Source organism: Glycine soja, chromosome 2 (assembly GCF_004193775.1).
Source record: "Glycine soja cultivar W05 chromosome 2, ASM419377v2, whole genome shotgun sequence".
Taxonomy (NCBI): Eukaryota; Viridiplantae; Streptophyta; class Magnoliopsida; order Fabales; family Fabaceae; genus Glycine; species Glycine soja.
In genome coordinates this window covers 18879299-18892687 of record NC_041003.1, presented here as the reverse complement: position 1 = coordinate 18892687, position 13389 = coordinate 18879299, and the positions used below count along the sequence as shown (strand labels likewise).

The 13389-nt window shown below is 43.6% G+C and overlaps 1 protein-coding gene across 1 annotated transcript; it reads right to left on the bottom strand.

Annotated features, from left to right (window-relative positions):
- Window positions 1-9496: 9496 nt before the first annotated feature.
- Window positions 9497-10762, bottom strand: LOC114373483. Its single transcript, XM_028330950.1, has one exon. It carries the CDS (start codon window positions 10760-10762, stop codon window positions 9497-9499), a length of 1266 nt encoding a protein of 421 aa, XP_028186751.1.
- Between the last annotated feature and the right edge of the window lie 2627 nt (window positions 10763-13389).

The window sequence follows — 13389 nt, the reverse complement described above, 5'->3', positions numbered from 1 at the left end:
TTGATGAACCTGACCACCATACTCCTCGTGACGCTAGCGTACGAAGCAGCTTCAACCCACTTGGTGAAGTAATTGATCGCCACTAGGATGAAACGATGTTCGTTCGCAGCTTTGGGCTCTATGGCCCCGATCACATCTATTCCCCACATGGAAAATGGCCATGGTGCGGCCAAAACATTCAGAGGCAAGGAATGATGCAATCCTACCCCCCAAGGGCATTGGATAGAAGACTCTAAGAAGATTGGGCCAAAGATGCAAGAGAAGGCCCTAGGGTTCTCATGAGCCTTAGGGTAGATTTCGGGCCCAAGGGCTAAGTATGAGCCCACTTATCTTTGTACATATTAGATTAAGGTTTCATTAATTTTGGGTCTTGTATTTAGGGCTCCATAATGTAGGTAGGGTACCCTAGAAATATAGGATTTTTTAGCCCTTGTATTTTAGGGCACCTAGACTAGTTTTTGTATTAGGGGTAGTTTTGTAATTTCACATGCACTAAGTGAATATTTGATGTGTGTGGTTGGGAATAAATTTAATTGAATTGGTAGAAGCCCAATCCAATTAAATTTTAGATGGGGAGGTGAGCATTTGCTTACTACATCCTATTGCCACATCATATAGTCACACTTTGTGCATGTCCTTCATGCTTTTCATGCCTCATGACACCTAAGCACACTTAGTGGAGAATCTTGGAATTGATCTTGGATTAGTGGGCTGAACCATAACTAAAATTCACTAATCATAATTGTTGAAATTTTGGCTCCAAAATTTGGCTCACAAATTCAATTTCAAATTCAAGTGAAATTTGAATTTCCCTACAATTTTGTGTGACACTTAGGCTATAAATAGAGGTCATGTGTGTGCATTTTTTTGAACTTTGATCATTTGAATATTAACTTCAGATTTCAGAGCTCTTTTAGAGCACAAAATTTCGTGCTCTTCTCTCCCTTTCCCTTCATTCATCTCCATCTTCCTCCAAGCTCTTATCCACGGCCTCCTATGGTGGTGAGCTTCTTCTAGACTCATCTTCTCCTTGAAGTGGCATCTCCTCTCTCTCTTCCTTCTCCATTCCACTGCCATTCATCTTCCAAGAAGCAAAGGAATCCATTGAGGAAGAATATCCTAGGCCTACAAACTCCAATGGAGCTTACATCAGGCGGAGCGTTGACATTGTCCGCAAACGTCTGGCATTTGTGACACTTCCTCACATGGAGACAACAATCGCTCTCTATGGTGAGCCAATAGTAGCCTGCCCTTAAGATCTTCCTAGCCATGGCGTGCCCGTTAGCATGCGTACCAAAAGAGCCCTCATGGACCTCCCCCAGCATGCTCTCAACTTCTTTAGCAATCACGCATCGGAGCAAAACCATGTCATGGTTTCTCTTGTATAGTATGCTTCCGCTCAAGAAGAAATCGGCCGCCAATCTCCTTAACGTCCTCTTGTCGTTGTCGGAAGCCTCCGGTGGGTACTCTTTGCTTTCAACGTATCGCTTGATATCGAAATACCAAGGCTTACCGTCCCGCTCCTTTTCCACCAAACAACAATGTGTGGGTCTGCCGCGACACCTGAACTCAATGTACAGTAGGTCTCCGTGTGGTGTCAGCAAGAACATGGACGCTAAAGTGGCAAGTGCATCCGCCATTTGATTTTTCTCTCGGGGAACGTGATGGAAGGAGATCTCATCAAAGAACTCAGCCAATTCCTTGATATAGGCCTGGTAGGGTATCAGCTTGTGATCCCTAGTCTCCCATTCTCCTCTCAGCTGGTGAATCACCAGTGCCGAGTCTCCGCACACCTTGAGTAGCTTGATGTTGAAGTCAATTGCTTCCTGAACGCCCAGGGCGCATGCTTCGTATTCAGCCATGTTATTGGTGCAGTCGAACCCTAGCTTGGCCGTGAAAGGTATACATTGATTGTCCAGAGAGACCAATGCTGCCCCAACGCCATGGCCTAGAACGTTTGATGCCCCATCAAACCACACGATCAACTTGTCCCTGTCCTTCTCTAGTGATGCGTCATCATTTTCTCCTATTGCTTAACCCTTTTTGTCACCATTTTAATTACTGATTAGCCTTAATTATCAAATTAATTATGCAGTTTTATCATTTGGGCCTATTGGACTAATTTTGTGTTTTTAATTTAATTTCAGGAGAATTATAAGCAATTGGGCTTGAATCCAGAATTGGGCTTGTACTTGAAGAGAGCAGACAATTTTATCAAATCTTATCTTTTCTAGATCAAATCTTATCTTATCTAGATTTTATCTAATCTGGATATTATTTCATCTAGATCTTCTCTTATCTTATCTTATTTAGATTTTATTTCATCTAGATTTTATTTTATCAAATCTTATCTTATCTTGTCTAGATTTTATTTTATTTATGAGCTTGGACTTTGTTGAATATCCTTGTAATTTAGCCATGTTTGGTAACTTAGTTGGTAGCCTTTTTTTTCAGAAGGCAACAGTGCATTGTCACTGTCATAGCCTCTCTCCTCCCTCTCTCTCTTTTGTACTCTCTATATATATGTACCTATTTGAATTCAAGCAATAACAGAAAAAGCTTTTTTACTTTGGTCCTTCAACTGACTTAAAACAAATTTGTAAGCTTTGGGGCTGAAAATATATAACAGCACCAAGGCTCTAGTTTGAGGCACAGGAACAGATGAAGAAAGATCTTTATATTATAACTTCAAGAACAAAAGATATAATGCCTTAACAAAAGGAAACTCTAAAGTCTAGGCCCAACCGTAGATTTTTAAAGCTACAAAAGGTTACATTATGCTTGTCGCGTAAACGTCTGGGCGTTCCTCCATCCGCCAATTTCCTAGTTGGAAACCAAGAGGGTATGGCCGTACCAAATCCGATCTCCTCGGGGAGTCATCATCGCATATCGTGGCGACTTGACCATCGCATCTTAAACCCGCACTTATGAAGCTCCTACTAATGTGGCACGGCGGGGCCTCTTTGGCTCGCTGTCCCAACCGCGAGCCCTGGCCTTTGTTCTTCCTTTCCGATATATTTTTCCTTATGTTAGCTTGTGTAGGTTTATTGCCTAACCCAAACTTCCCGCGGTTTCCTCTGGTGCTTACCAGGCTGGTCCTGTAGCCATTGTTCTTGCCCAAACCCATTTCGGGCTCGTAGCCGTGCCCCAGCATCACCCGGGCCACCATCATTGCCGCATCTGACAGGCGGGGCTGCCTAGAGAGGGAATCTACGGCGGCAATGCTTACTACCTCAAAAGATTGGAAAGTCGTTTCCAATGACTCCTCCGCGGCTTCCACGTATGGCATAGAGGATGGACAACTTACCAGGACGTCTTCCTCACCTGATACTATGACCAAATGTCCTTCCACTACAAACTTCAGCTTTTGTTGGAGTGTGGAGGGGACGACTCCCACTAAGTGGATCCATGGATGCCCCAAAAGAAAGCTATAGGCCGGGTTGATATCCATCACTTGGAATGTAACCAGACAGGTATGAGTGATGCAATCCTATCCCGCAAGGGCATTGGGTAGAAGACTCCAAGTAGATTGGGCTAGAGATCCAAGGGTAGGCCCTAGGGTTCTCATGAGCCTTAGGGTAGATTTCGAGCCCATGGGCTAAGTATGAGCCCGCTTATCTTTGTAAATATTAGAATAGGTTTTTCCTTCGTTTGGGCCTTGTATTTTTGCCATTCTAGTAGTATAGGGTTTTAGCCTTGTATTTCGGGGCATTTTGAGTAGTCTTTGTAGTAATGACCTTTTTTGTATTTTCATGTTTTTTGTCATGGGGGTGAGCTTAGCTATTAAAGGGGGTGTGTAGCTAAGTTCTAGCTTCTCATCTCAAGGAGGTGAGCTTAGCTATTAGAGAGGTATGTGTAGCTAAGCTCTAGCTTCTTTAGGAAGCTTCTCAAGGAGGTGAGCTTAGTTATGAGAGGGGTGTGTGTAGCTAAGCTCTAGCTTCTCAAGGAAGTTTTCTCAAAGAAGCTTCTCAAGGAAATTTTCTCAAGAAATCTTCTCTAGGAAGCTACCTAGTCTATAAATAGAAGCATGTGTAACACTTGTTGTAACTTTGATGAATGAGAGTCTTGTGAGACACAACTCAAAGTTCAACTTCTCTCCCTTTTTCTTCCTTCAATTTCGTGCTCCCCCCCTCTCTCTTTCTCTCCCTCTTTCTTTTCCTCCATTGAAGCATCCTCTCCAAGCTTCTTATCCAAGGCTCATCTTGGTGGTGAAGCTCCTTCTTCTATGGCTTATTCCCTAGTGGATGGCGCCTCCTCTCACCTCTTCTCCTTTGTCTTCCGCTGCATCTCCATGGTGGAAGTCACCATTAAAGGACCTCATTGAAGCTCAAAGATCCAGCCTCCATAGAATCCCCACAAGCAAGCTTCCATCAAGTGGTATCAGAGCACAAGAGCTTCAAGTAGGTGCTCCTTAAACCTTCATTAATTTTATTCTTTACCTTCTCTTCCATTGTTGTTTCTTCTTTTTTCTCCATGTATCTCCTCACATGTCTTGTTCTAAATGTTGTTAACATGATTCTTTAGAAGTTTCCACCGATTAAACTTGCTATAGAAACTAGATTTGATTTTCTATGGTTCAAATTTCTTGTTCTTGTTCTTGAACCATGAATTGTGTTGAGTTTAGGTTCCTTTGAGTTTTGTCTTGTTATTTTTTGTGGCTGAAACCTAAACCATAAAATTCTTACAAAAATATTAAAGTAGAAGAAAACCTCAAAAATCTAGAGTGACTTGTTCACCTATTGTAGTTTTGTAATAGAAGTCATGTCTAGTCATGAAACTTGTCACATAAGATTTCTTATGTTGTGCTGAATTTTTATTTTCTTGTTTCTTTGTCTAACTCATTTGTTCATGAGTGTATGAAATTCTTTTAGCCTACTATTTGATTTGAGTAAAATCTTTCATGTTAATTACTGCTTAACATGTTCATGCAAAATTCTTAGAGAGTCTTTGATTGTGAACCTTTTCTTGAACTTTTAGGTTTCCTTATGATTGTGTCTATTGTGAATTTGAGTTTTGGTGATTGAATTGCTGGCTGAAATGTTGATCCTAAGTGAATATTGAACTCCTAAAACAGTGTTAAACAATCCTAGTGAGTTCAACATACATAGGAAGGTTGAAAGTAAGCCCAAGGCAATCAATATACCATGCTTAAAGAAACAAATCGCTGGTGCTGGCAGCTTGGACATACAAACTTGTAAAAATTACTGAGAATTGGTTACTTCGAATTTTGAGCTAAAATTTTTTCTGAATTTTCTAGACATCTGGAAAAAAGTTATAAAAAAAGAAACAAGTGATTTGGATAAAAATAAAAAATACGAAAAATCACACAAGTTGGCAGGAAAATCAGTATCCAGAAAAAAATAAGGTGAAAAGGAAGTGTGCTTGTTGTTTTGGCTCAAAATTTATTCTATAATTGGAAATTTCAATTGAAAATTAGTGTGAAGACAAGTGCCAAAGCTAGAGGTTTGTTGAGTCTTTTTTTCAGTTTTTTTACTCTACTCTAGAGCCATTCTAAGTTTCTCTTTGAGTCCTAGCTTGCTTCTATGTCCTTTTCATTGCTTTAATTGTTGAATAATCCTTGAAAAATTGTCTTGTTAAAACTCCATTGGTTTAGCTTTCATTTCATTTTTTTGGTCTTTGGTTATTGCTTGTCTCTTTGTTTCCTTGTTTGTGGGTTGCCATATAGGGAATTGGAAGGAGGATTGGTGCCATCCCTTGAAGAATTTGAGTCCAGAAGCAAGGGGCCAACCACCTTAAGAGCTATTGGACTAAGAAGCACTCCAAATTGAGTGAATCACCAAAGAGAGAACAACCACCAAAATTGAGGACCGTTTTGTAATTTTGTAATTTGCAATTTACTTACCTTCATTGCTTTCAAGTTTTGTAACAAAAAGGCCTTTCATTGGAAGTGTGTTGGGAGCCTTCAATAGGTTACCAAACTTCCATTTGTGTGTAATAATTTTAGGCAATTTTCCTTAGGATAGTGAGTGTTTTGTTGGGAACCTTGAATGTGGTCATCCAAACACTCTTAGGATTCGTCTAGTTTACATTTCTTGCTTACTTTCATAGCTTATTTCCTTTATCTTCCATTGTAAAACCGCCTAGATAGCTTTCCTTTTACCAATTAGTTTTTTACCTTATCTTTCACACCTCTTTTAGTGTTTATTTGGCTAGTTTCAACCATAGTTTCTTTTACCTTTTGTTTTCAAACCTCCAACAAGAAGGAACCACAACTTAGGAACCAACATGAGTCATCATTCATCTAGTGTTAATGGCAAGGGTACTAGTCATAAAGACCCTTTATCTAGGATCTTAGATGAGTTGAGTTCCTTCAAGTTATGGAAAGAAAAACAAGAGAGAAAAGAAAAAGGAAAAAAAAGAGTGGAAGAAATAAGTCAAGATGAAAGAAAGAAAATAAGAGAGGAAGAAACAAGAAAAATAATGAAAGAAATGAAAAGAGAAAAACATGCCTCCGATAGTAGTCATAACTCTTGCAAAAGCCTAAGTGAAGAACTTCGTGACTATTACGAAGGAAGGCATAGGTCACATCTTAGACCTCACTCCCATAGAAGAGAAAAGGAAAGAAAGCCTCAAGAGGCTAACATTAAACTCTCATACTTCCATGGGAAGGACAATGTAGAGGCTAACTTAGATTGGGAAATCAGGGTAGAGCAACAACTTAAAAAGAAGTCTACTTCAAAATCTTATGGCTCTCACTCTTATCCAAAGAAAGACCAAGGTCAAGGCATCTTAGGGGTGACACCTTCTAAGCCCAAAGATGATAAGGGGAAGACAATAGAAAAGCAAGCCCCTAAGGCTAGTATGCAAGAGAAAACTAGCTCTATAAAGTGCTTTAAATGTCTTGGAAGAGGACACATTACTTCTCAATGCCCCACCACAAAAACCATGATTATGAGGGGCCAAGACATTTATAGTAGCCAAGATGAGGCTACTACTTCACCTTCCTCTAGTGAAAGTGAAAAAGCAAAAGGGGAAGAATCTAGTGAAGAAATCTACCCCCAAGAAGAAGGACAACAATTAGTGGTTAAAGAGAAGTGTAAGGAGGTAAGTGTCTCCTCCAAGAGTTTAGCTAAGAAGGAAACTCATTTTACAATAAAGACAAACATTAAAGAAACTTTCCCTCTTAGACAACCTCCACATTTTCTCTTTTGTAAAAAGGCACTTGCTAGCATTGCCACACCTCTTGGGCTTTAGTTTATTCCTCAAGTAAAGAAGTTGTTAGATGAGGGTTTGGTTCGCAAGAGCTTAAATCCTTGTGCTTTGTTGGTGCCCAAAATAGGTATTATTACGCACCAAGTCCCTAAAATAGGTGGTATGATGAATGTTTTGAGTGGTGCAACACTCTTTTGTAAAATCACTCATGCACCCAACATCTTCATGATTTGTGTACATAGGGACCCATTAGGTAGGTTTGTTCTTATTTTTTGTTTCAATACAAACTTAGGTACTCATATGGGACACCTTAGGTTTGTCATACTTTTTGGTAGGAATAATCAATATGAAAATACAGAAAAAGGTATGTTTTATTGCGTTACTTTTCTTAATTTTTCAAATAGTGATCAAGGGGTTCCCATGAACCCTAAGAGAATAAAGGTCATTCCTGAGTAGCCCACTCCACCAAGTATAAGAAAAATTTGGGGCTTCCATGACTTAACAAACTTTTACAAAAGGTTTGTCCCATATTTTTCTATACTTGTAGCACCACTCATTGAGTTGGTGAGAAACCATGTTCTTTCATGGGAAGATGCCCAGGAAATGGGTTTTCAGACCTTACCTTACTTCAACATACCAAACACCACTAATACATATGTTTTTGTTCTTTTTACAGGTGTTGAGGGAAGGAGCCCAGAGTATGAAGAACCTCGGGATTTGAGGTCAAATCCTTTCCAAGGTGGAGGGAATGATGCAATCCTATCCCGCAAGGGATTGGGTAGAAGATTCCAAGTAGATTGGGCTAGAGATCCAAGGGTAGGCCCTAGGGTTCTCATGAGCCTTAGGGTAGATTTCGAGCCCATGGGCTAAGTATGAGCCCGCTTATCTTTGTAAATATTAGAATAGGTTTTTCCTTGGTTTGGGCCTTGTATTTTGGCCATTCTAGTAGTATAGGGTTTTAGCCTTGTATTTCGGGGCATTTTGAGTAGTCTTTGTAGTAAGGACTTTTTTTTGTATTTTCGTGTTTTTTGTCATGGGGGTGAGCTTAGCTATTATAGGGGGTGTGTAGATAAGTTCTAACTTCTCATCTCAAGGAGGTGAGCTTAGCTATTAGAGAGGTATGTGTAGCTAAGCTCTAGCTTCTTTAGGAAGCTTCTCAAGGAGGTGAGCTTAGTTATGAGAGGGGTGTGTGTAGCTAAGCTCTAGCATCTCAAGGAAGTTTTCTCAAAGAAGCTTCTCAAGGAAGTTTTCTCAAGAAATCTTCTCAAGGAAGCTACCTAGTCTATAAATAAAAGCATGTGTAACACTTGTTGTAACTTTGATGAATGAGAGTCTTGTGAGACACAACTCAAAGTTCAACTTCTCTCCCTTTTTCTTCCTTCAATTTCGTGATCCCCCCCTCTCTCTTTCTCTCCCTCTTTCTTTTCCTCCATTGAAGCATCCTCTCCAAGCTTCTTATCCAAGGCTCATCTTGGTGGTGAAGCTCCTTCTTCTATGGCTTATTCCCTAGTGGATGGCGCCTCCTCTCACCTCTTCTCCTTTGTCTTCCGCTGCATCTCCATGGTGGAAAGTCACCATTAAAGGACCTCATTGAAGCTCAAAGATCCAGCCTCCATAGAATCCCCACAAGCAAGCTTCCATCAATGAGGCCCTATCTGTATTGGGAGGTTGGTCTCTCCCCTTACCTCTCGGCGACTGCCGTCGAAGGCACGGACCACCATGGAACTTGGCCTTATATGGGAAGCGTTAAATGGCAATTTCTCCAACGAGCTTTTGGGCATCACGTTCAAGCTCGAGCCGTTGTCGATGAGTACTTTGGCCATAACGTGTTCCATGCATTTGACTGACACATGTAAAGCCCTGTTATGTCCTCTCCCCTCGGCGGGGATTTCCTCTTCAGCGAAGGTGAGGTAGTTGTTAGCTGTGATGTTATTGATGATTCCCCCAAAGCCTTCTACGGAGATGTCTTGGGCTACGTGAGCTTCGTTCAAGACCTTTACTAATAAAGCTCGATGGGGCTTAGAGCTCATGAGCAGTTCCAGAAGGGAGACTCTAGCTAGGGTCTTGTTGAGTTGTTCAATGACTTGAAACTCGCTTTGTTGGATAATGCAGAGGAACTCGCCGACCTCCTCGAGTGATACCTCCTTCTTGCCACAGCCCTCTCTTTCCTTGGAAAGATCCTTCGTCGGAACACGCGACCGCTGCAGGTTATGCCGCTCAGCCCGGTGATATTGGTCACTTTGGCCGATAGTGAGCTGATGTTGGTAGCTTCTTCCTTCCTACCGCCCGGAGGGGCATACCTCTACAGAACTGTGCGGCTATTCTAGTAAGGAAATGGAATAGATCTACCGCCCGACACTGCTGAGGGGTGTTGAGGTCTTTGAGGAGCCGTGTCCCTGGTGAAGTGTATTACCAAGGGTTTAGGCTTTTTAGGTCCTTCTTCATCTGCCGACTGCATGTATACATGTTGTTCCTCCTCCCTCTTACTGCCGACCTCAAGTCGGCCTTGGTCTATCATCTGTTGTAATAGATCTTTCACTGCCGAACATGTTTCCATGTCATGGAGTACACCTGGATGCATTAAGCAAGAATCTCCTTTGCACCCGCCGCAGGGAATTATGCCCGCCTTTTGCAATGCTTTGTAGATAAACCTTCTGGGGGTCGTTACGTCCTTCAAAAGCTTGGGCCTGTGTGACCTACTCACCTCGATGGCATTAACCGCCCCCCCTCCATGATTGGCAAGCGGGTTTGTTTTTATGTTGGGCCCATCCTCTTGAAAAGTCAACCACTCAGCCTCTATCAAGCTTTGGACCTTGCTTTTCAAGGCCAAACACTGTTCGATCGAGTGGCCTAGGGTCCCCCCATGGTATGCGCAGGTCGCGCTAGGGTTATACCATTTTGGGAACAGAGACTGGAAGATCTTTCCCGGGACCACCACGGCCAATTGGTTGGCGATGAGAGATGGCAAGAGTTCCCTATATGTCATTGGGATCGGGGCGAAAATCTGTTCCGGCCTTGGCGAAAAGTTCCTTGTCGTGTTTGTGCCAAAGTGAGCGTTGTCGGGCGGGTGAGGCTGAGTCGGAGCCGAAGCCCGAAGAGCTCCCCCCTGTGGGGGTGTGGGCGCCCTTGGTTGGGTGAGTGCTGTATCGGAAGAGGCCTCGGCGCGAGCCGAAAACCTCGGGTGATGTTGTGCATATTGGTGGGTACCGTGGGGGGTTTGCGGTGGCTTAGGCCATGCAGGGGTTGAAGTGACGATATGGGCATCTTCCTCTTTCCTCTTTGCCCCATCTATTTCGGTCTTCCTACTGTTGGCACCTATCGGGGAGACGTAATCAAACTTTCCCCTCTTCAAACCCACCTCAATCCTTTCTCTGGCAAAGACCAAGTCCGTGAAGCTGGAAGGCATGTAGCCCACTAATTTCTCATTGTAAAATACAGGCAAGGTATCCACCATCATAGTAACCATTTCCCTCTTGACTATGGGAGGGGCTACTTGCACTGCCAGGTCCCTCAACCGCTGAGCGTATTCTTTAAAGGACTCGCTTTCCCATTTAACCATGTTTTGCAGTTGAGTCCAATCGGGAGCCATGTTAGAGTTGTACTAATACTGCCTAAGGATGGCGATAATCAGATCCTTCCAGGTGCGGATGCAGGAAGCTTCTAGATTAGTGTACCAGATGACCGCTGCCCTGGCTAAGCTATCTTGAAAGAAATGCATCAATAACTTCTCGTCCCTGGAATATGCACCCATCTTGCGACAGTACATTTTTAGGTGATTCCTAGGACAACTCGTTCCTTTGTACCTATCGAAGTCAGGTACTTTGAACTTCGGAGGGATGACAACGTTCGGTACCAGGCATAGGTCGGTCATGTCTGTGAATGGATAATCACCAAACCCTTCAATAGCCCTCAATCTTTCTTCAATGAGATCGAGTTTCCCCTTTCCTTCTGCTACCTGGGGTGGCCCTCCCGCGGACAAAAACATTGGCTGCGTTGGGTGGTTTCAAGGTTCTCCCGTGATGTTGGGTTGAGGTAGTGTGTTGGGCGCCGGTCCCTCGGCAGGAAATGGGGAGTAGGAGTCGACGTCTCCCTGAGCATGCTCTCGATGATCCTCGTGGACCTCGTCAGGATGTTGAGGAGGCTCCCCATCGAGGATGAGGGGAGGAACATGACCCGCGTCGTCACGTATGACTGGTGGTGTGTAATTAGGTGGTAAATCGTAGGGGTAAGTTCCTCGGCTGTACCCCGGATGCGGGTTGCTGATGTGCCCCGGTATGCTTCTCTCTCATCCCACCATGTTTGGAATAGGGTGGTGCACGACAGTTGGGAGAGTCGGCTCTGCTTCGGCAGCCGAACTAACAACGGCAGTGGTGGCCGCGTTACTCTCCATTAGTTGTTTCATTCCCAGCATGGCATCCATCATGGAAGCCATTTGTTCTTTCAAAGCCGACATGTCGGCTTTCATCTGTTCCTGTACTTCCTCTAGGTCACCCATCGTCCTAGATTTGGATCTGGTGCGATAGGGATGCCTTGGGGTGCGTTTAGTTATGGCGTCTTTCCTAAAAAGACCAAATGTGAGGAGTATGTAATGAGAAATGAATGTATACTAGAGATGGAATGTGGGAGTGATCTAATTCGCACTATTTTTTTGCAGTAAAATCACGGGATAAACTCATTTTATTCAGAAAGTTATAACTAGTCAAGATCTGAGTGACAATATAAACTCCCTAACGACTCTTAATTATATGGGCCATCAAGTCTATCATGTGCTGACAATAGCGGAGGAGCCCATGGATCTCCTCGGGGGCGGAGTAGGTGTCTGCCATAGCTTTGGCCTTTGCCAGCAATTGGGGAAGTTCTTGACTCCCGTTCAAAGTAAGAGCAAACCGGTCGATCCACATCGTTGCTTCTTGATGTAACGAGTCAATCACCCTTCCTCTAGCCTCCTTTTCCGCGTACACTCGGGCGTATTCGTCTGCCACTTTGTGCTCATGGGCTGTGGCTAGATTTAATTCTTCTTGGTACTTGCCAATGATGGCTAACATGTTTGTTTCGGTCTCGCATAACCGCTAAGACAAACTCCTCTTGGACCTTAGGCAAACCCTCAATTCATCCTTCAGAATCAAACTGTCTACTCGCGATTGGTCCCTTTCTTCTCTTCGGAGCTTAAGCTCACTGTTACTGCCCCACAGAGCCCCTCGGAATTTGTTTCGGCCATGTTCTTCCTTACGGGCCCTCTTGGTTTCTTGCTCCAAGGCCTTGGTGGTGGCTATATTGACGCCTCTCAGTTTGGCGTTCTCCTTTCGGATCCTAACAGCTGCTGACTTGAACTTTTCTTTGACTATTTGGGCTTTCTCAAGTTCTGTCTTGAGGGCCTGCACCTCTTCATCTTCTTCCAGAGTTTCAACCTCCATCCCCTTAGTGGTCCTCAAACTCAAGAGCCAATCTAGATCTTGTGCGTTTCAACCACCTATGGTAATCGCCGATGGGCCCATTGCTACTCCACTTAAGTTCCTTGTCCTTCCTTTGCGACATTTCCCATGCCTTGTGGACCTTCTGAAGCACCCCCGCGTTGGTGCTATCGAAACCTCGTGTAATAAAAGGTATGAGGCCTTCCTCTAATGGCACCCCTCTCCTAGGGTAACCAAGTTGTCTTATAGCGAGGACGAGATTGTAATTGATGCAACCCCTTGTCCCAATCAAGGGAACATTTGGAAATTTCCCACACGAAATAAGAATCTCGGTTCTTCCTTCCTTCCATCGGGGGAACCAATTGACAGGCGCTCCTTCTTTGCTCGCTAAGAGTCGGTCCCAGTTTGCCTCTTTTTTCTCGGTGCATGAGCGGTGGCCTTCTAGCGGGCAAACGTGTCTCATCTCTTGGCAAAAGAAGTGTGAAACCAACCATATATAGAGAACTGGTGTACAACAAATGATCCTTGCATTGTTCTTCTCACATCTTCGGTCGAATGTGTCATATAGATCGGCTAAGATAGCGACAACCGGGCTTTCCTTGCGGTCGTAAAAGGCGAGAAAAGCATCAATCGCTGCCCAGTCCACCAATCCATCCACATTTGGAAAGAGGACCACCCCGAAGATCAAAAGTGCCAGGATGTCCATGAACGGGGCCCATTTGTCTAGACTTGCCAAGACTCTCGCCTTTGATTCCAAAAATTTCCTCGGTACCCCAACCACCCCATTTTTGACTTGCTTCCCGCG

Coding starts and splice junctions, on each gene's coding strand:
- LOC114373483 (XM_028330950.1), bottom strand. CDS start 10,762: ATGGCTCCCGATTGGACTCAACTGCAAAACATGGTTAAATGGGAAAGC.